At 41.6% G+C, this 23,202-nt stretch overlaps 2 protein-coding genes across 3 annotated transcripts in view; both read right to left on the minus strand.

Annotated features, from left to right (window-relative positions):
* The window catches only part of ptchd4 (patched domain containing 4), a 70,915-nt gene that overhangs the window by 31,540 nt on the left and 16,173 nt on the right, over positions 1-23,202 (minus strand). The window contains exon 2 of one of the 2 annotated variants that reach the window (XM_054762296.1): positions 5,615-6,195. In XM_054762296.1, coding sequence (XP_054618271.1) covers positions 5,615-6,163 — 549 coding nt within the window. In that variant the 5' untranslated portion in view covers positions 6,164-6,195. Of the gene's footprint in view, positions 1-5,614; positions 6,600-23,202 lie in introns of those variants that run through there. The other variant, XM_054762295.1, reaches the window with a different exon arrangement.
* LOC129172502 (intraflagellar transport protein 20 homolog) lies at positions 17,247-17,645 on the minus strand. Its single transcript, XM_054762297.1, has one exon. The coding sequence runs from the start codon at positions 17,643-17,645 to the stop codon at positions 17,247-17,249; it is 399 nt and encodes a 132-aa protein (XP_054618272.1).

The raw sequence follows: 23,202 nt of genomic DNA on the forward strand, positions 1-23,202 counted from the left end.
CGTGCAATTAAAAGTTCTTTTGTTGTGCGTAAGCGGGTGCAAATACTTACAGTATCGCAGGATGGGGCAACAAAAAAAGCTCTGTGAACACACACGGTATTCTTGGGCAGTAGCATGTTTAGGTGACAGCACAGGCGAAGTGATCCGAGGCAATTAACGCTGGGCTTATAAACCCATCTAATTGCAACTGCAAACAGCTGTACACAATTACACTGCGGTAAAGCGGCTGCATCTCACCCCCAGCAGGAAGTGCAGCATTCCACAATAAGAGCGCAGGACAGGAAGTGATAATTCCTGTCCTGCGGAGCGTGACAATTACCCATTGTTACGCAGGTGATATCGTCACCCCGATTGTGTGATATTTACACCCTCAGTGTCATGTTTCGCTCTTGTCTAATGTAGCGTTACCCCAGCATGCGAGGACACGGTGGCAGGTTGGTTCACAAAAGAAAAGCTCACACAAAGCGGCAAAACGAGGAGGCAAGGCAGAGATGTCCAAACTTTTTCAGACGAGGACTACATAGTGAAAAATTAAAGGATGGAAGGGTCACTTCGATATTTTAGAGAGCTATTTTAAGAAGTTGTATATATTTCAAGCAAAAAAAAATTTTTCAGCTTTGTGAGCCCATTTTTAGTATCATTGATTTTTTTCCAATTTTTTTTTTCATTTTACAAATGTTAAACTTTTTTGTAGTTAATTTTCTCCTCATTAATATGACTTTATTTGGACTTCATTCTCATGACATTAAATCCTTTTGCCCCAACCAAATTATCCAAAAAATTACAACTTTATTCTTCATTTTGTTTGTTTCTCATATTATGACTTTAAAAAAAATCTTTTTTTTATATTTCGACACTATGCTACTAAAATGTGGTAAATATTTTGCTCAAACCATTTTTCCTCACAATAAAATTGTGACGTTTTTTCTTGTTTTTTCTGTTTTTTTCCTTCTTTTTTTTTATGTCCCACTATTTCAACTATTTCAAATTTTCTTTTTGTAATTATGACTTTATTCATATTTTTATTATAATAACCTAATCTTCCAAAAAATACAACTTTATTAAATGTTTTGTTTCACATAATATCACGACTTTTAAAAAAATCACCTGTTTTCTTTAATATTTCAACTTTGTGCTGCTAAAATTATTTTTCCCCATCATTTTGAGTTTATTCACATAAAATTACAACTTTTTCTTTTTACGGTACAGCTTTTTTCTCTTCATATTTTGCCTTTATTCTTGCTGATTTTTCCATTTTTGCTTTTGTTTTTGTTTTTTTTCTCGTTAAAATTATACAGAATGTGCCGCGGGCAAATATAATAACGGAGAGTCCAGGGAAAACTAATGAACCAATCACAGACAGGTGCGCTCCCCAGCTCCCTCTAACCAGAGTAAAGGTGACGTATTCAGTCCACACGGGAAACAGATGTAACAAAATAAAAGCAGTGATCAGGAAATGACACTCACTCGTTTATCTGAACAGGAATTTCCATGGAAGTTCATATTAAAAGTGAATAAGTCAAACATCATCAGTCATTTTCCTGGGTTGCAGACTGGACCCAAGTCACATACGTGGACCGCTACATTAATAATGACCTTCTGATAGGCTAACATTGATTCTGGGTAGCAGTTACAGTGCCACCTATTGGTTTTAAATGGACCAACAGCATTGAATGGAATATTGTACGAGTGGACATAAAACCGTCACTGAACTGCCAGAACTGGAATTTGAAAAATTTGAACTTTTTAGATTTGAAAACACCAACGGACTTTTACAGAATGAGTAATAGTGGCCTTCTTGCTGTCCGTGAAGCCGTAGAACGGAAACATCGACGTTTGCCTCGCATGGGAACTGTGCCGCCAGTCTGTGAAAATGCCCTAACGGCTACCGACACATAATCACATATGATTATTGCCGTATGTTCACGTTGTTGCCGGGCCAAATTCTGGCACTTGAGCAAGCAATCAGCGGGCTTTAATTAACCAAAGACGGGTCGCGAGGCAGGATGGTTGCTTGTGGTATGCGAGCAAGATGAAACCACAGACCAGCGCTTTCATTGTGGTTGCTTGATTGTGTTTCCTGATTACATTTACCTTGTGTAGCAGCAAATGCTCTCCGTCGTCACACAGAATGCTGGAGTTCATTTCTACTGTGTCACGACAGACTTGGTAAACACTTGGCTGTTGGGTCAAGAGAGAAAAGTTTGGTGGGGCTAATACATGCAGGCTAGCTGAATTCACGACCGGAAAGGCCGTATTTTCCCGACTAGAAGTTGCATCAGTCAAAAAATGTGACATGAAGAGGGAAAAAAACACTTATAAGTGGCTTTTTTTGTATAAGAGTGTCATGGTGCCACTCCTAGCAACGTTAAATTCACAAGAGAAGAAGATGAAGTCAGAGGGAGGGGGCAATGTTTGCACCAGGGGTGTCCGAAGTGTGGCCTGGGGGCCATTTGCGGCCTGTGCCTGTTTTTTCATTGGCCCGTGACACATTCTAAAAACATAATTTAACAAGAAAACTAACAAAAAAAACACACATAACAACAAAAATGGAAAAATCAGCAGCAATTTTGACCAGAATAAAGTCAAAATATTAGGTGGGAAAAGTAACCTAACAAGAAAAAGTCTGAATTTTTACGAGATTAACTTACTATTATGAGGAAAAATAACATCTCTTTAGTAGCATAAAGCTGAAATATTAAAGAAAGATGTTGTTTTTTTTTTAAAGTTGTAATATGGTGATCATTTTTGGAACATTAGCTCGGGGAAAAAAAGTTATAATGTTGAGAGAATAAAGTCACAATATTATAGGAATAAAGTCACAATTACAAGAAAAAAAATAAAAGGAAGAAAGCTGAAATAGTTGCAACATTTCAAAAAACAACAACAGAAAATAAAATGAAAAAGAATTAAGAATTACGTCAAAATATTAAGACAGAAAGGTTGTATGCTAACAAGAAAAAGGTTGCAATTTTACTAGAATAAACTGGTAATATTATGATAACCTAATTTAATAGCGTGGAGTTGAAATAATAATTAAAAAAAAGCTTTTTTTAAAGTTGTAATATGAGAAACAAAACTAAATAAGGTTGGAAAATTATGTTGGGGAAAAGATTTATTGCATTAGGAGATTAAAGTCATAATATTACAAAAAGAGGGGGAGATTATTTAAGAAGAAAGCAGAAAATAAAAAACGGCAAAGAAGGAAAAAAAGAGCAAGGAGCAAAGTCCACACTAACAGGCTTTTTCAGCTAAATGTAGTTTTTTCTTGACATATATCTAACTTCTTAGCATATCTACGTGTGGTGCTTTACAAAATATCAGTCGTCCTTGCGTACTTTCATTTTTCAGCATGTGTCCCCCACTGGAAAAAGTTTGGACACCCCCGGTATACAGCACCAAGGACGAAGACTAAACAATGACTAAAATATTGCTCAATTTCCCTTCAAAAATTAAAAAAAAAAGTCAGAAATGGGTTGCATTTGACATGTTTTATATCACTCCTGACAAGCTGTTTGCGACCCCACCAGGTAAGAATCACCGCCTTAGAGTAGTCACTGCGCAGCTCAAAAGGCAGCATAGATTCAATGTCGTCTGAAAAGAACTCACCACATAGTCAGTATTGCCTAAATAGCTAATAACTGTGTGAAATACTGGCCGTTATTGTGCCAATAGTTAGTGTGAGGACCATCGTTATCTTGCACTGCATTGTATTTTTGATGTAGTGCCAGATTGATGGGCCCTGCGATTGGCTGGCGACCAGCCCAGGGTGTACCCCGCCTCTCGCAAGTCAGCTGGGATAGGCTCCAGCGTACCCCTGGGACCCCAGTGAGGATAAGCGGCATAGAAAACGGATGGCCTGATGGAAATAACGCCAGATCACAACAGAAGTTACACAAGGATAGCTTTCACATAGAAACATCTGTTTTCAGCTGGCCACTCAAACTCATTTTCCAGTTTTTTTATGTGTTTCATTTTTCATTTTTGGTCGCCTCCACTTAAAAGAGAACCTATTTAAAGTAGACAGACGGCACAAAAGGAATCTTAGGCTGAATCCATATTATTACGTAAATATTCCAAATTAATAAGTCGTCTATGCATCATACCTGACAATATTTGCATTGGAAAACAACAGAATTAAGCTCTCCTTCTTCCGACTCCTTTTCGGACATTTCACGCACTGAATTGTGTAACTGTAAAGTTTTCGCAGGGTTAATTGATACACCCGTAAAAAAGTTTACACACGGCTCGCTCCTCCCCCTCCAAATCCTCCTTTCTAGCTTGATATTGACACGGTCCTCCAATTTCGGATCACAATAAGAGTGATGGTTGTAATTATTAGATTCTGCTCCAGAACCCCCCGCTTCTCTTTCCAATATGTCTCACACCCGTATTAAACACAAAAGTGTAGAGCTACTCGCCACTAATGAATGATAATGCAAGATGATCCACGACCGCATGGAATCGGAGGCACGGTGTAGCGTTTCGTTTGGCCGTCAGGCGAGAGAAGGCGTTCACTGTCGAAGCTAATGCTTCCGTAGGCAAACAAACTTTTGCATTTTACAGCACACAATTATGGTGCTCTCCCCCGTGCGTGCGTGGCTTTTCTCCAGGTACTCCGGTACCCGGGATGTGTTGTCTGTGGAAAAAACGGTCTATTTTCCGGAGAAAAAAGATGATAGTTTCACCAAAAACCTGCGCCTTAAGGTGAAAGTGATGCTAAATCTTCATTTATCCATTCAATTCATCATTTATAATTATTTAATATTATGTAATGCATGTAAAACTGTAATTATTCTCAATAAAATGTATTTTTGGTCATACTTTTGGGTGTCTGGAACGGATTAATTTGATTTCCTATGAGAAAAATGTATTTGGTTTTCATACTTTTCGGTTTTCGTCTGATCTTTTGGAACAAATTAACAAAAAAAAACCTGTACTGAGCAAAGTACATGCATACAAATCCATTACTATAACAAGAAAGGAAGAAACAGAAGGTGTCACGTTGGTATCGTTATGGGCAGATACACAATATTGCAGTATGGGTATGAATGGAAAAAGTGGGCTCAATATGAGCCAATCAAATAACTACTGACCATTGTTACAAAAAATCGGTTTCATGCGGGCAAAGGTTGTGTTGCAGCAGCAAATTTCTGAAAAAAAGATCATTCCACAGCATCTGTTAGCTTTTAGCTGTAGCCATGTCATGCTGCATGTGTTGCCAGGAGATGGCAAGAGGGAACCACTGCATAAAAAAGGAGGATATCCCTGTATGTGTGCGTGTGTGCGTGCGTGTGTGTGTGTAGGTGTAGAGCTGAACAACCAATGGAGCCAATCAATTCACCTGCACTCTACAATTTAGAAACCTGGAAAAGCTATTGCAGATGTGAGGGTTGCCATATCTCGTTTAAAAATAGCCACATTGTAGCAATGCACCCCCATTGAGCAAATACTGCATTCATTCAGAAATAGTGGACAAGCTGGAGGGCCGGCACTGCTCATCTACTTGAATTCTGCACCATCACGGGGCTCTCTTGTATGTTTTTTTTTTTTTTGGAGGGGAGGGGGGCAGGTTAGGTTAAGTGCAGGCCTGCAGGGTGCGATCTCAGCTCACCTTTAACGTGGTGTTGGGGTAGCTGACGGGCACCTTGTGGAAAGTGCTGTTGGACAGCACCGCCTGTCTGATGTCCTCGAAGATGGTGACGATATCATCCAGCCGGCATCGCTTGTCCCTGTGGCTCAGCACGCAGAGGTGCGCGAAGGTGTAGTTGAATCCTTTGTAACCCACCCGCAAATCCAACACCTGCTTGTGAACTTGCAGCACCTGATCGGCCAACTCCAGGATGTTCCCGCCGGACTTGGCCAGCAGGATCAGCCTGCCGTATCTGCCGGGGGTGTGCAGGTCCGAGTAGAGCTTGTGCTTGGACTGGTCGATGTGGAACAAGCTGTTGGCCAGACTCCGTTCTATCTTGGCCAGGCTATGAGTCGGGGCCACCAGCAACTCGAGGTCCGTCTCCGGCTTGAATCGGCTGAGCACCGTGGAACCGAAGATGATGGTGAGCACGGCGGGCACGGTGAGGAAGAACACAGGGTGTCTGCTAACGAACAAGCCCAGCCAGTAGAAGGAAGCCTTGAGCCCTCTGTGTATCACTTGCCGCAGCATCCTCCACAAAATCCAGCTTGCAGATGCCCCGTCTCCTCCGATGAAGCACATGTGACATCAGACTCCTGAGAATTCACACGCACACGCACACACACACACACACACGCACACACACACCTGGAAAGACAGCACTGCAGCAAGACGCACAGTGACTAATCCATCCTAAAAGAATCCGTCTTGTCTCATTTCAAGCCATACCGTCCACTTGGCTGCAGCGGCTGGACGGCAGCGACATGACGCGTGCGTGTGCGTGTGCGTGCGCGTGCCTCCAGACATCTCACGCCAGCGGTGACGCCTGATTTATGCACTTAATTGCAAAGCATGTGGAGCAAAGCGGTGGATGCGAGGCTGCAGGATGGGGGAGATGATGCTGGTGATGGTGGCAACAGGCAAGACAAGCGTGGTTAAAAAAAAAAAAAAAAAAAATCCCTCCTGCTGGTGCCGATGCTGGTGGAAAAGCATCATTGTGTGCAGCCTTCCTGCTGGGTGGGTTGCTGCACATGCCAGGCAATGTGACACAACGTCCGGGAAAATACACCTCCCTCCTTTTCTCTTTTTTTTTTAACTGTTTAATTGATGGCACTCAATATCTAAACACCGCAATGCAAGGTTAATACATCGCAGCATATCATAGCAACCCCCAGATGCCATGCACACACATCCCCTGTGGATCCATCCATATCCAGTTCTCTTCTGTGCTTATTTTCACAAATATCTGCCTTTTTTTCTTGTTGTGTTGATCAAACATATCGCATACAGTCGTCCCTCAGCACTTCGCGCTTCGGATTTCTCGGCTTCACTCTATTACGCTTTTTCAAAATGAACTAATTCATAAATTAGCACTGTTTTGTGTTTGACTACGGTGTATTGTTAGGAAAAAAACATGCATATTTTACCTATTTCTTGCCTCAGTTAAGCATTTTCAATCATAAAAATGGCTAAAACAAACATAAGGCATTCAAAAGACACAGTTAAAGACACTGTGATGATATATAATATTCTAAACTGGTCACTACTTGTCAGTATCCATCCATCCATTTTCTATGCCGCTTATCCTCACTAGGGTTGCAGGTATGCTGGAGCCTATCCCAGCTGACTGCGGGTGAGAGGCGGGGTACACCCTGGACTGGTCGCCAGCCAATCGCAGGGCACATATAGACAAACAACCCTTCACTCTCACATTCATACCTATGGACACTTTAGAGTCTCCAATTAACCTAACATGCATGTTTTTGGAATGTGGGAGGAAACCGGAGTACCCGGAGAAAACCCACACACGCACGCGGAGAACATGCAAACTCCACACAGAGATGCCTAACGGAGCGTCGAACCCGATCTCCTGACTGTGTGGCCAACATGCCAACCACTAGGCCACCGTGCGGCCCCTTAAAAAATCCCTTATTGTCAAATGTCAAAAGGTTTTCGTAGCACAACAGCATCAGCCTGAAAGCTTGCCTCTCGTACTCATGTGAAGAATACACACACAAACACACTGGGAACAAGAAACACCCCAGTCAGCAGCCCACCACTTATGTTAATCAAATGCCTGATAAATGGATATTTTGCATGTGTGCACAGTAACTCAATGAGAGGCTCCGCCCTTCAAGACACATACGCTACATTTCTCCAGGGTCAGTGTGATACATGGACATTCAATGGTAGCGCTTGGAGAGCTACTGTACTCTGATTTAAAAATGACATCGCATGGCAGCCGGAGGATACACTTTTGAATGAAGATGCAATTAAGAAAAAAAGTAGTCAAAAGGTTTTAAGGAATAATAAATGAATAAATTATAGTGTACGTATTAGGAATGGATGACTGATTCAAACAATTTAGAAAAATGATATATCATCGAATGATATTTGAGAAAATGCCAAGCAGCCCCTTAGGTGTGATAAAAATAAGCTGACTCTATTTAAAATTCTAAAAAGTTTGTATTTCACTCCTTCTCGGTTGTTTAAAAGGGGCACAGTAAGTACCAAGTTAAAGTCTAAAGTGCCAGGCAACTTTGGGAGCCCTTATTCATGTATCGTGGGAATGTCATGTGAAACTCCACTTGCATCATAGCCCAGGAACGGATCTTGTTCATAACCCGAGGACCGCCATGGCGTCCTTCGTTTACAGCGGTTAATTGGTTCCTGACTTAATTGGGTCCAGATTTTCGAAGTTGGAGCGTAGACAACCTGTTTACATCTTCTACTGTACATACGGTTTTTAACATTATTAGAGCCCTGTACACATGAAATAACATGCCTATAGGCACCTTTACGCTCATATTATTCATTGTTTTCAACACTGAGCTGCTGCAGGGACTCGAGACGGCCGCTAGCCAGCGAGCTAATCAGTTAGCCCCGAATTAATGTCTTCTAAAGTTCAGTAGCCAAAAGTTTACCACTTCCACACGGAATGGGAGGATAACTTTTTTTACGCTATCATGTCGGACAAGCCATGGCTGACTTCATGACTTCATGCAGTGTTAAGGTAATGTCATGTAAGGTAATGTCTCAATGTTTTGAGACATCGCTGCCACCTAGTGACCAGAATACTGCATATCACGTGTATTTCAACAGGTTTTGACGAATAATAGAACATAATCCACCACGAAACAGCGATCGTTTATTAATCAATTACTGTAAGCTCTGAAAAACTGTGATATAGCGAGGGAGCGATAATCGAACCATGAAATTGCGAGGGACGACTGCACACGTAAAACATGCAAGGAAAAGTTATACTGTATGGTGCTGTTCAAGCGGACAAACCCTATAATGTCTGGATTCCGAATGTTTTGTTTGGATGGACTGCAATCCATGCTAATACGATTGTGCGCTAACACATCCTTCACTCATGTTGCTGACTGTTCATTGACCACAGTTTGGGATTAAAGCTGATCCTTGTCTGGGCCTGTGAACATCCCATCTCTGCAGTGTCTAATACGGTCTCAGACAAACTCACGTTGGTTCCAATCTGTTCACTTTTACGTGACAATTGAAAGATGAAACCTTTTGTGACTACAAGTTTACAAGGATGGAATTAAAACGTGTGATAACTCAAATCTTGAGAGGTGCAACCAATGACCACCAACAGATACGTGGAACTAAATATTCCGGGTGGGCGATACTACACATTTTGGTATCAGTTCGATTCCAAGTAAATTCAGGGCCAGTATTACCGATGCAGTAATCCCTCGACACTTTGCACTTCAAATTTTGCGACTTCACTCCATCACGGTTTTTGGAAAATATACTAATTAATAAATCATGTTGTTTCATGGTTGTATACGGCCTATTATTAGTAAAAAAAAATCAGCATATTTAAGCACATTTTAGGTATTTTTTGCCTAAATTAAGCATTTTCAAGCATAAAAAAGGCTAAATGAAAAAAAAACAGAAATATAAGGCCTTCAGCTGATGCATTCAAAGACGTTATGATGTTATGTAGTGTTCTATATAGGTCACTAGGTGTCAGTAATGTTACTGTAATGTTGAGTGAGACACAGACAGGCTTGATTGCCGGAACAACAGGCTTTTATTGCAGGTTTGAATGATCTCACTACAGGCACAATAATCCCTATCATGAGCTACTGTTACAGGCATAACACACACCAAGATAAAACTCAACTCTAAAGCCCTGACGTCACTTCCTGTCCGTCCCCCACTCACCTCCCCTGGCAGCGGAACACATTTACAGCAACACACATGAGCATCAGTCTTATTTATGAATTATTTTCTCATATTATGTTTGCTATATTGGGTAATAGGAGTGTAAAGATGACTAGATGGGCAGCAGTGGCTCAGGAGGTAAAGCAGGTTATTCATACACATTCGTATGAATGTGTATGAATGTCTGGTGGTGGTCGGAGAGGCCATAGGCCACGTTTCCATCAGACTATTTCATGTCTAGAGGGCTCTAATGTTAAAAACCATATTTAGAAGGTCGTAAACAGGCTTTCTATGCCCTAACTACAAAAATATTGTATTTATAAGTAAATGGTCTTTCAATTGACACTGCTAGCACATTTACCTACTGATGACACAGCATCAGGAGCAACTGAGAGTACCTTTCCCCGGGAAACTTCGACACGATCACGGGAGGACGGAGGATCGAACCTCCAACCTTCATGTCGACCACGTAATAAGGAAATTAACTGATTACAATCAGGCCTGGGACCAATAAACAGCAATTCCAAGGGATTGTCTTCTAACAAATATCAACAATGTATAACAATGTACGGTCTATATTGCCTTCTTGATATACAATATATGTGTAACTATTCCTGGATTTGCTGTCGTATCTCTTGAGCCTTCAGGCTAAGTAGATACATCATCGTCATACATCAGCCCATCTTTTAGCTGCTCTAAAATCACTCAGCAGATAACTGAGATCTCTATCCAGAGGCCTAATGTCATATGTAAGACTGCCATGACTATCAGATGCTGCTCTTGTCTGGTTTTTACGCAATAAATCAAAACACCTTATTCTGGAGTTATCGTCAAAATGGACAACAGCCATATATCAAGCAAGGGGTCGACTGGAGGGTCACTGGCTTAAATCCTGTGTTTGTTATCATTAAATTATGGGAGGATTTTGTGTTTGAGGATTTTTCTGTTTTGTATTTATGCAGATATGTCAAAAGGACAGTGGAGGTGAAGCAACGAGCGAAATATGCTGGTCACAAAGTAGGTAACAAGTGCAAAAACATGGACGCAAACACGTAAGAAGTGATGAAAGATACCGGCGGTGGGCTCGGAAGATGAAGACAGGAAACATCTGGCAGCGATGAAGGCGTCCAGAGTCAAGATAAAAGTAAGCCCACGCCTGACAAATTCACAAACTCACACAAAAAGCCTCAAAAATGCCTATGTTTGATACTCTAAACCCTATAATATGCCTCTCTCAGTTACTAAACACATTTTCAATGAGGTTTTACACAGTACACAGCATCAACATCATGTCTTGTCCACGCATCTTCCTGCTGCAAAATGTTGAGTGAATTGACTCTGGAGGCATTCATTGCTGCAGCACTCTTTTTCCCCCCTGCCAACAAATCACTTTCTACTTAAGGTACCAATAAATATATAGTTTTATCAAGTTTTAAAAAAGGAAATCCGCAAGTATGGCGAACCGCGAACAGGTGGGCACCTATCGTACATGAAGCGCTTGATATAATGTTTTCCGGTTTGAAGTTCTTGTCAGAAGAGTGGAAGCAGTTTTAGCTGCAAAGTAATACCTAGTCCATGTCTGTCCTGCCAGCACTGTAAGATTATAAAACGCCACACACACATTGCAGGTTGCTGTGCAGCAAATTACAGTATTCACTGTGTGCGTGCGTGTGTGTGTGTGTGTGTGCGTCACTATCTGAAAGTGATTTTCTGCCTCAGTGGTTGTTTCCCTAATGCTGGCGATGCCGTGTAATCCTGTGGGATGCTGCAAAGTTACCCTCGCCGCTAATCAGAGCCATTCATCAGCTCCTCCGCAAACGCAAGCACACACGGGGACGCTCGGGTGTAGTCCTCACACAATGACACACACTGACAAAAGCACATGTAGACATGAATAAAACTAGCTCAGAATTTCCATTTCAACTGAGCTAAGCGTCACGTGACAACTGCGGGAGCCTTTAAACATTCTGTAGGTCAACACAAATAGCGATGCACACGTTTGGAGATGAAAGTGTGTCAGTGAAAGAGTGAAAGTTATATTTGATGGGGTGATTGCGCTTCGAATTTCGGCGCTTTAATCTATCACGGTTTTTCAAAAATACAGCGATAATATAGTACAGTGAAAATACAGTGAAAATACAGAAAAAGTGTTTGCCCCCTTCCTGATTTTTCTTATTGGTTTGCGTGTTTGTCACACCTAAATGTTTCAGATCATCAAACTAATGTAAATATTAGTCAGTGACAACACAACTGAACACTAAATGCAGTTTTAAAATGAATTTTAATTGATTTTTTTTTATAATTAAGGGAGAAAAAACATCCAAACCTACATGCCTCTGTGTGAAAAATTGATTGCCCTCTAAACCTAATAACTGGTTAGCATTTGCGATAACTTGCAATGAGTCTCTTACAGCGCTGTGGAGGAATTTTGGCCTGCTCATCTTTGCAGAATTGTTGCAATTCAGCCACATTGGAGGGTTTTCCAGCATGAAGTGCCTTTTTAATGTCATGCCACAGCATCTCAATAGGATTCAGGTCAGGACTTTGACTAGGCCACTCCAGAGTCTTCATTTTGTTTTTCACTGCCATTCAGAGGTGGACTTGCTGGTGTGTTTTGGATCATTGTCCTGCTACAGGACCCAAGCTGGTTTCAGCTTGAGGTCACCAACAAATGGCCAGACATTCTCCTTCAGGACGTTTTGGTAGACAGCAGAATTCATGGTTCCATTTATCACAGTCTTCCAGGTCCTGAAGCAGCAAAACAACCCCAGACCATCACACTACCACCACCATTTTTTACTGTTGGTATGATGATCTTTTTCTGAAATGCGGCGTTACTTTTACAACAGATGTAATGGGACACACACCTTCCAAAAAGTTCAACTGTTGTCTTGTCAGACCACAGAGTATTTTTCTATTTGTTCAGCAGTGGTTTTCGTCTTGGAACTCTGCCATACAGGCTGTTTTTGCCCAGTCTTTCTTAAGGTGGAGTCATGAGCACTGACCTTAACTGAGGCAAGTGAGGCCTGAAGTTATTTGGATGTGTTGTGGGGCCTTTTGTGACCTCTTGGATGCACCTCCATGTACTGTGACAAAGACGCTGAATAGCTGACGGGAGGCTCACTCTTTCCCTTAATTTGACTATACAACCCATACAGTCAGACACAAGCAGAGTGAACCCTCTTGTCATCCAGCACATGTCAATTTATCGAGGCGTCAAAATTATCGACCTCGTTTTTTTCTATTGTTCGATTAATCGTTTTATTGATTATCATGACTGGCCTAGTAGCTGCTCTATAGGAGTCCAGAACTCAATACAAAAGCCCGAAAATGAGTATAATAAGTCCCCTATGGCTAAACACTATTATAGGGTATCCTGTTTTCATGCAAAATGTCGTGTCATGTGTGTCTCATTCTAAATGGGATTTTTATGGCCCCCAGCGTGTCTGAGGCCCCCAGAGAGATGAAGGCTGACTCTGCAGTCCTCCACTTCATCTTGTCACCATTACCTACTTTGCTCACCTATCATCCTAATCCAGTGGTTCTCAATTATTTTCTGTCATGCCCCCACTGGGGTACAGAAATGTTTTCACGCCCCTCCCCCCCCCGGTTTGAAATACTCCTGAGAAACTGATAATATCTAATTATTTATCTGTACTGTACAGACTGAACTCGAAGCTGAAACCAGCTAAAATACAACAAAATGGAAAGCAGTGAAGCATACAAGCGTATTCAAGAGTTAAATTGCATGCCGAGTACGACAGATTCATACATGTTGGCAGGTCCCAGTCCCCCCTGCCTCTCACGCCCCCCCTGACAGTTCAAACCCCCCAGGGGGTCCGCCCCACTATTTGAGAAGCACTGTCCTAATCTAAGTTCATTCAATGAAAATACCCATTTATTTTTGCTTACTGCTTTCTTCTTCTTCATATGTCCTTTTTGTGTTTGTTAATTCCCCAAATGATTCTATCTATTTATTCATTTTCTGTAGCAATTAGCCTGGCAAGGTCATTGCTTGCAGTCAGCAACAAGGGGCTACAGCAGGAGTATCCAAACTTTTTCCTGCCATTTGGATATTTTTTAAAGCAACAGTTATAAAGTTATATATATATATAGAAAGAAAAAAAACTGCATCTCAGCTTTGTGATACTTCGGTCTGTGCTCTTTTTCACCATTTTTGCTGTTGTATTTTGCAAATATTTCAACTTTCATCTCAAATAATCTTTTAAATTTTCTTCTCGGAATATTATGACTTTATTCCTATAATATTTTGACTTTATTGCCATAATATATATAAAAAATATATTTTAATATGCTTATGCATATTCTTTATGCTACCAAAACAATGTTATTTTTTCTTATAATATTACGACATTATTCTCCTAACATTACGACTTTTTTTGTTAGACTACAAACTTTTTTCTCTCCATATTTTGACTATATTCTTGTAAAATTACTGCTGATTTTTCAATTTTTGCTGTGTTTTTATTATTATTTTTTGTTAAATTATATATTTATAAAAATAAAATAAATCAAATAAAATAAATTACTCCCCGGCCACACTTTGGATACCCCTGGGCTACAGACTACAAATTTTAGTATCAATCCGATACTAAGTAAATAGAGGGACAATATTGCCGATATCGATACACTACAGGAACAATATTGCCGAAATATTCCAGCTCTTTAAATGATGTTGTGATTTTGCCTGTAATTTGAACAAAAAAAATGTTTTTTTTAATCAACATACTTATTTGTGAACAATTTAACAATATAGAAATGCTAAAATATACGCTTGCCGATTATTTTGCGCCCCCCAACGTGACATCGAAGTTTAGTTAAAGTGCATCCCACGGAGCACACTGGAGAAATAGCCAGAAGCACTTTAGCTTGCTTAAAGAAATAGACAAGTAAGAGCCCACACTGAACTCAGAGTGAGCTTGTCAAAGAGTGAACCGAACACGGGGGTGGTCGCTACACAGAACACTAACTACAATCACGTTGCCAACACAAAAATGACAGCACAAAATGTAACGGGTAAGTAAAAACACACACCCTGGGAAATAATAAAACAATAAACAACTCTGTTACTTCTAAACACATCACTGTGGAAATGTTTACAAAACAAGTGCCGCAAGGCATGCTGGGAAGCTGGAAACACAACCAAAAAACACAGATATTTGTGAAAATAAACATAAAAGACAGTCAACAGATTCAAGGATATCAGTCCATTACTGATACTACCATCGGTATCGATACTATCGATATTTCAATTGATCGCTCACCCCCAGTATGGGCTTTAGGCTGTGGACTCAATGTCAGGGTTGATACTTTAAGAATGAACCATGGTTGTTTTGGGAGACAAACATCAGGCTCATGCTTGACTTTGATTGCGTTGCCTTGTATTCAAAAGTCAGTCCACATGCACATGCACTGGGTTAATAATTGATGTAGGAGGCTTGTGCACAGAAGTAGTGCTAACACCTCAGCACTATGCACAGAATCTTTTAAGAATCTGCAGATGCAGTGCATAACAACCCCCCCCCCCCGAAGGATTGGATTTGAAGTCGTGCACAAGAGCTGCAATTGCCCTTCTGGGTTTCTTCCACCACTCACCCACATGAAAAGAGCTTTTATTCCTTAGAGAGAAAGCACAAGTGCAAAAGAGGAGAAAAAAATCTTAGAAGGTAGCCGTACACAGATGCTGTGTGTGGGTGATGGGGGGGGGGGGAGGATGCTGAGAAGTTGGAAAAGGCGTGAATTTGAATTTACTGGCCGTCCACGTGTGGTGACGTTTCATGGTTACTTATGCACTCCCATGAATTATTGATCCTGTACGAAACGAAAAAGAGAAGTCGTTACATTTTCGCAGCGGAAGAATACGTAGTTCCGCGCCGCTACACTGAGGAAGGACGTCACTTTTGCTCTTTTTCGTCAGCTTTTTTCCTTCATTATGTGTCCCAAGTGTGACAAAGGTGGTTTTGAGATCAATGATATACAGTTGTTACATCGTAGCGACATCGTGGTTCCAGCATCATCGCACCCACACTCTATCATAGAGGTTTTTCAAAAATGAATTAATAAATGATTGACTATGGCCTATTATTAGTCAAAAAATATTGAAAGACACGTTATATGTAGTATTCTGGTCACTAGGCACCAGTGGCGGAGCTACGGGGTGGCCAAGGGTGGCCATGGCTACTCTTGGTCACTCTCCGGCCAACCCAGTGGCCACTCCCACGGCTGGGGGACAATTTTGACAAACATGGCTCTGTGGTGCAGAACATTAGTTCAGCCTAACCGCCATTTCCGCTTGGACGCATTTCACTGCAGCACACAACTTTCCTATTTTGTGATAAAACCGCATTTTGCATGAACTGCAAGCGGTAGGTACGTTTTTCATGATTACTCTGGTCGGTTCCGGTCAAGTTTTCTCGCTACGTTGACTTTAACTTAAGTTCTGAAGCGTGATTCAGCACATAAATCTGTTAATAATGGAAGCTCTCTGCAGCAGCATGAGTGGTCATGTCAACCAAGGAGTGTGGAGTTGGAACAGGAGTGCCGATCGCCATCGCCATCCACTTCCGTATTAGGTTTGCCCGCCATGATGAGGAGCAGAATCCAGGAACTGGGTCTGAAACTGGGAAAACTGGGAAATGGTTTCACCTTGGCCACCCCAATGAAAAATTTCTGGCTCCGCCAATGCCAGGCATTAGTAATGTTATGAGAAATTACGTTAGTTTAAACTTTCTTACGTTTAGAATAAGTAAATTGGAGAGGCTAACTAGTTAGCTTGGTGGCTTGCTATCCTAGCAGCGGTGTCTCTTATGTTCCTACGCAATGTGATGCAAACCAACAACAATAGGAGAGTAAAAGTGACTATTGGGGTGTTATTTCATAACTACAGGGATCTAATAATGTTAAAGCCCATATTTAGAAATTCATAAACAGGTTTCCTATACTCTAATTCCGAAAATATTCCATTAATTAAATTCAGTTATCACGGTCGAGTCCGGAACCAATTAACCACGATAAACGAGGGACGACTGTAGTTCAATTAAAAAAGTGAAATTTTTTTTAATCTGGTATTCTTATATTTTATAGATTCACTACACAGAGTCAAATATTTAGAGAATGCATTAAATTTTTTTGGGATTATTATAGCTTGCAGCTCATTAAAAAAAAAAATTCAGTCATAAAATGTGAAAAATGTCAAAAAGTTGAATATTGCAAACCCAATAATCAGCAAATGAAAGGCAAAGACTTTACAGACTTGAACTGGTCTCTTTGTCTTCATTAAACTCTTGAAATCCGATAACGATTGTCATATTTAATCAATAACGTTCACATAAACAACAATGATAATGAGGGTTAGCTTTTTTCTATCGAGGTCTTCAGTTGGCACTACCTGGTGGTCTCATCATCACTTTTGCAGAATGTACTGATTGATGAACTCGTTTTGTTCCGATTCCACTTTGGACAAGGTTTCGTACTCAACGCGATATCGCTCGAGCTGCATCATCTTCTCGACAATAAGAACCTGCAGCTGCTGCTGCTGGGCCTCCCTTTGCTTCGCCACAAACTTCAGCAGGTTTCTCGTCCCGAGGGCCTTCAGTTTTTCTCTCTCCGTCTCGTTTGCCAGTTTGTCCACCAGCTCCATGAGACCGCTGACTATCTTCAGAAACTGCACGATTTTGTCCAGAAAATCTTTGCAGTCTTCTTTGAGCTCCGACGTCTTTTGGCTGACCTCTGGCTCAAGCGCACGTAGCTTGTTGAGTTCATCGAAATAACAGCCTGCCTCTGCCAACGCGTCTTGGGCCATGGTCGGGACACCTGTGTCAAAACAAAATGCAGTGCAACCGTGACTATAGCGCCTTACTGTATATACTGCTCTCCATGAAAGCTGAGCGGACAGTCCGAGCTTTAGCTCGACGGGTAGCGCTCTTAACTCTCATTCTGCATTCTGTCGCTGAGCCATAGGGGCAACATATGTACAATAATTGTTCTCAGAATACAGTCTTTTTAAGCTTCTGGTAAGATAATACGTCGTTTCCCATCTCGCAGCACTGGTGTAACGGTGCTTGAATCTGGAACTGGGTTTTTTGGTATTTGGAACTTTGGGTTTGGTACAGAGGCGTACCAAATTCCTACATGGTACTCACTAAAAGTGAGGAACAGGAAGTGGGTGTGAACTCGATAACGAATACAATGCAGCCCAGCCTTTGGTGAGCGGGAGTCATGGACTGCTTTTCAATCTTCAGTTTTCCTGAATGCTAAATCTGCAGTATATCCAGCCACACAAAATGATCGGAACCAATTAAAACCGAAGTAAGTACTTAACTGTGATTATAGCCCGCAGAATGTATAAAAACAAAGACATTCTTGGCAGTAATTTTAATCGAGAACTCAATCCTACAAAAACAAGGGGTGTACAAAAACTGAGGTACCACTGTGTATAGTAATCGCTCGCCACTTTGTGTTTAGAATTTTGCGGCTTCACTGTCCCATTTTTTCAAAAATATATGAATAAGTCATGCTGTTTTGTGATGGAATATGGCCTCTTATTAGTCAAAAACATACGCATATTTACGCAAATGTTACGTATTTGATGAACCATCCCAAGCATAGAACTAAGCAATGAACTAAAATACAAATATGAGGCATTCAGAAGACTCATTCAAAGACGTTGTGATAATATGTAGTATTATACACCGATCACTCGATGTCAGTAATGTTGCGGTAATGTTGGGTGAGACACACAAGCCGGAACAGGCTTTTTAATGCAGGTTTGAATTATTGCACAACAGGCATACCTGTCATACTTACATGAGCTACTGTTGCGGCCTTAATCCACGCCAAGATAATACTAAACTCCGAAACTTGATGTCACTTTCTGTTCACCTCCCACACAACTCCCCCAGCACCAGAACACAATTACAGCAACACACACAAGTACGAGTCTTATTTATGTTTTAAATGGCATATTTTCTGTTATCATGTCTGCTATATTGTGTAATAAGAGTGTAAGGGTGACTATAGGGGTGTTATTTCATGTCTAGAGGGCTTTAATAATGTTAAAAATGTTTGGAAGGTCGTAAACAGGTTTTCTTTGCTCTAACTACAACAATATTCCATTTATAAATAAGGACTCCTACATTGCAGATATTCACTTATCACGGTTGGACCTGGAACCAATTAACTGTGATAAACGATTACATAATGAGGGAAAATACAAACGTCTGTACGTCCTATGAACATTTACCATCCTCTCACCTCATTACATTATAATGCATTTGCTAGTAACATTTTGTGTCAACATAAAGCAAGCTCACCTTCTATGGCAGGCTCTGTCAATCACTATCTAGGGTAGCAAGCACAATTACGTCAATAAACGAGCTCAAATGTTTTTTATGACACAAAGGATCAAAGCTCCAACATCATGTGGGCAAGTCTGACTTTCTGACACATTCATCACCGCACATCATTCTGTGACATCAAACATACTTACAACCTGTGTTTTACTTAAATGGGTTTCGGGTGTCGGTTGGTGGGAGTCAAAGGACACAATGTCAGGACCAATAACATGCATGCTTTGGACTGTTTATTTTTGTCTGTTTTTTGAATCTGGAAGACATTTTTGAAAGGTAGGAGAGACCTGAGAATGATATGCAACATCAACACTTCTCCCAGTGCGTGCGTGGGTTTTCTCCAGGTTCCAAAAACATGCATGTTAGCTTAATTGGCAACTCTAGGAAATTGTCCATAGGTATGAATGTGAGAATGAATGGTTGTTTGTCTATATGTGCCCTGCGATTGGCTGGCGACCAGTCCAGGGTGTACCCCGCCTCTCGCACAAAGTCAGCTGGGATAGGCTCCAGCATACATCTGTGACACTAATGAGGATGAGGAGTCATAGAAAATGCGTGGATGGATGGACGTCCGCCAGTTATTGATACCTGCTTTAGTGACAGTAGATTTTCTTACAATCTGGCCCCAAAACTTGCAGTGAAGTCAACTGAAGTTAATATATGATGGTAAATCGTAATTACAACAGGCAAGGAGTATGGATTATGTAGACGCGGATTGGAGAAAGGCCTTCTCCGTCCTGTGGAGTGGCAGAGCCCCTTACCACCGCTTTGGAGGGAGTTGGAGGCGGCGCCACAACAGATGCAGTTTTTTAATGACATTTTTTATTATTAAGGGAGAAAAAAAATCTAAACCTACATGGCCTACAAGTGATTGCCCCCTAACCCTAATAACTGGTTGGGCCGCCCTTAGCAGAAGCAACTGCAATCAAGCTTTTGCGATAACTTGCAATGAGTCTCTTACAGCACTGTGGAGGAATTTTGGCCCACTCATCTTTGCAATTGTTGTAATTCAGCCACATTGGAGGGTTTTCCAGTATGAAGCGCCTTTTTAGGTCATGTCACAGCATCTCAATAGGATTCAGGTCAGGACTTTGACTATGCCACTCCAAAGTCGTCATTTTGTTTTTCTTCAGCCATTCAGAGGTGGACTTGCTGGTGTTTTGGATCATTGTCCTGCTGCAGAACCCAAGCTCACCAACAAATGGCCGGACATTCTCCTTCAGGACGTTTTGGTAGACAGCAGAATTCATGGTTCCATTTATCACAGCAAGTCTGCCAGGTTCTGAAGCAACAAAACAGCCCCAGACCATCACACTACCACCACCACATTGTACTGTTGGTATTGTGTTCTTTTCTGAAATGTGGCACTACTTTTTCCCAGATGTAATGGGACACACACCTTCCAAAAAGTTCAACTTTTGTCCCGTCAGACCACAGAGTATTTTCCCAAAAGTCTTGGGTATCATCAAAGATGTTTTCCGGCAAAATTGAGACGAGCCTTAATGTTCTTTTTGTTCAGTAGTAGTTTTCGCCTTGGAACGCTTGTCATGCGGGCTGTTTTTGCCCAGTGTCTTTCTTATGGTGGAGTCATGAACACTGACCTTAACTGAAGCAAGTGAGGCCTGCAGTTCTTTGGATGTTTCTGTGGGGTCTTTTGTGACCTCTTGGATGAGTCATTGCTGCGCTCTTGGGGTAATTTTGGTTGGCCGGCCACTCCTGGGAAGGTTCACCACTGTTCCACGTTTTCGCCATTTGTGGATAATGGCTCTCACTGTGTTTTGCTGGAGTCCCAAAGCTGTAGAAATGGCTTTATAACCTTTTCCAGACTGATAAATCTCAATGAATCTTAGTTATGTTTTAATAATAACAAGTTTAAATTAAAAACTGCATTTTGTGTTCAGTTCTGTTGTCATTGACAAATATTTAAATTTGTCTGATGATCTGAAACATTTAAGTGTGACAAACATGCAAAAAATAAATAAATCAGGAAGGCAGCAAACACTTTTTCACACCCCTGTATATCCATGAGCCACAACACAACTTGAAAGCCTGATTTTTATTCTAATTTATTATATGCTCAACACAAAGTAATTAATCAACATGAGATATAACATAATGGTTTACTTTTATGTGCTGTACGTATCCATGAACTGCCGAGTCGCGCTTTGGCTGCTGATGCGGCATAGCAACATTTGTATTTAAAAATAAGGATACGTTTCTGGAAAACCAGGGGAAAAAGGGAAATTCCGGTCTTTCCACCAGTATGTATGAAAGGCGGGGGAACTGCATACCGCCACCTGGGAAGCCCCACCCTACACAGCAGGAGCAGTCGCCAACCACTAGAATGCCACCGGCCCCACAGGGATTGGCAGAACCGGAACAGGCCCCCCAGGACTCAGCCCACACACATCTCCACTGGGAAGGCCGGCAAGGGGCCGCAGAGAGGCAACCCCAACCAGAAAAGCAGGCCGGAAGACAGGCAGATAGACAACGGGGGCCCACACACCAGCAGGCTCAGAGCTGCTCCCCACCAGTGATGGGACATCCAACCCCTGCCCCCATGGAGCAAACCCCCATCTGGCTCCCACCATAAAAAATAATAACTAGAAAAACAAAAACGGTCAATAAATAATTTCAAAATAACTGAATAAATAAATAAATAAAAGTTTGACGACCCCGTGCCACCTGAAGCTCCAGTGTTCCACTGAATGCAAAGGTTGTTCTTCCTGTGCAATGGGCTGTGCAAATGGCCGTTTAAACCCTAGAACCCTTTCCATGTCTCGCTTCTTTTCTGTCATAGTCATAAAATCACATCTAGGAATTATTTTAGCTTATCCACTGTCATCTGTCACCGGTCCTTCCATGCCGGGATCCAAACTGGCTTGCAACATCAGGACTTGGCCAAAATATGATAAAGACGATATTCCAATTTGTTCGTAACGCACAATATTGTAGCATAACCGCGACTGTGTGAAAACCGAAGCAAAATTTACACACCAATGGACGTCAAACCCACCAACAACCTCAGACAAAAGCTGCTTCACCCCATGGGAAAAGTCCTGAGATCTAAAATCATCAATGTTGTTTATGCAGTGCAGTGTAGTGAGGAGTGCAATGGCCCCTACGTTGGAGAGACCAAGCAACCCTTATTCAAATGCATGGCGCAACAAAGGAGAGCAGATTCTTTGGGCCTTGAGTCAGCAGTTAATTTGCATCTCTCCAAAAAGGGACATTCCTTTGAGGACAACACTGTCCAAATTCTGGATAGGGAGTATCGCTGGTTTGAAAGTGGTGTGAAAAAAATCTATTTTAAACCACAAAAGGGGTCTCTAAACGGAGGAGAAGTTTTATGCCATCCCTTGGCTATGTTCTGACATCTCTCCCCCCAAAGATTGCTTCATTCCACTGCAAGAGTGCCCACTAACGAGCTGTTTTGACATCAAGCAGGGAACCTGTTGTTATGCAGGATGGTCGTTCACCAGCCATGCCAGGCAACAACCCGATTGTGACCACACCCAGGGGACACACCGAGCAGAGACACAAATAACTGAACTTTTGGCTTAAAGGGGAAACATTTCCAATAAAGAAGAGTCCAGTTGCCTCGATTTAACCTTTGAGGGCATGGCCGAAACAAATAAACCAGACGACACAATGTTTGCCTGATTATCCGTACTGCAGCAAGCCGCTAGAGTTCTTCATGGGTCCAATTTAGACTGAGAAGCGACTGGCAATCATGTTAAATGAAGAATCTAAATCAAATTAGCCAGGGAGAGTACAAACAAGGGCATATTTCACCTTCATTTATGCTGCTTCCATGTGTGGAACCGAAAACCAAAAGTGATTATTAAAGGTGCTGTGTTTCAGATCTTAGAAGGGTATTAACTATAGGCAGGCTAAAGCTTGAAACCTGCTTCAGTGCAGCACATGAGACTGTCTAGACATCACCCCCCGCAGGATATCTGCTGGTACACACTGAGGTTGTTTGTCTGCGTTTCCAGACATCTGGGTTGG

The sequence above is a fragment of the Dunckerocampus dactyliophorus genome, chromosome 19 (assembly GCF_027744805.1).
Source record: "Dunckerocampus dactyliophorus isolate RoL2022-P2 chromosome 19, RoL_Ddac_1.1, whole genome shotgun sequence".
Taxonomy (NCBI): domain Eukaryota; kingdom Metazoa; phylum Chordata; class Actinopteri; order Syngnathiformes; family Syngnathidae; genus Dunckerocampus; species Dunckerocampus dactyliophorus.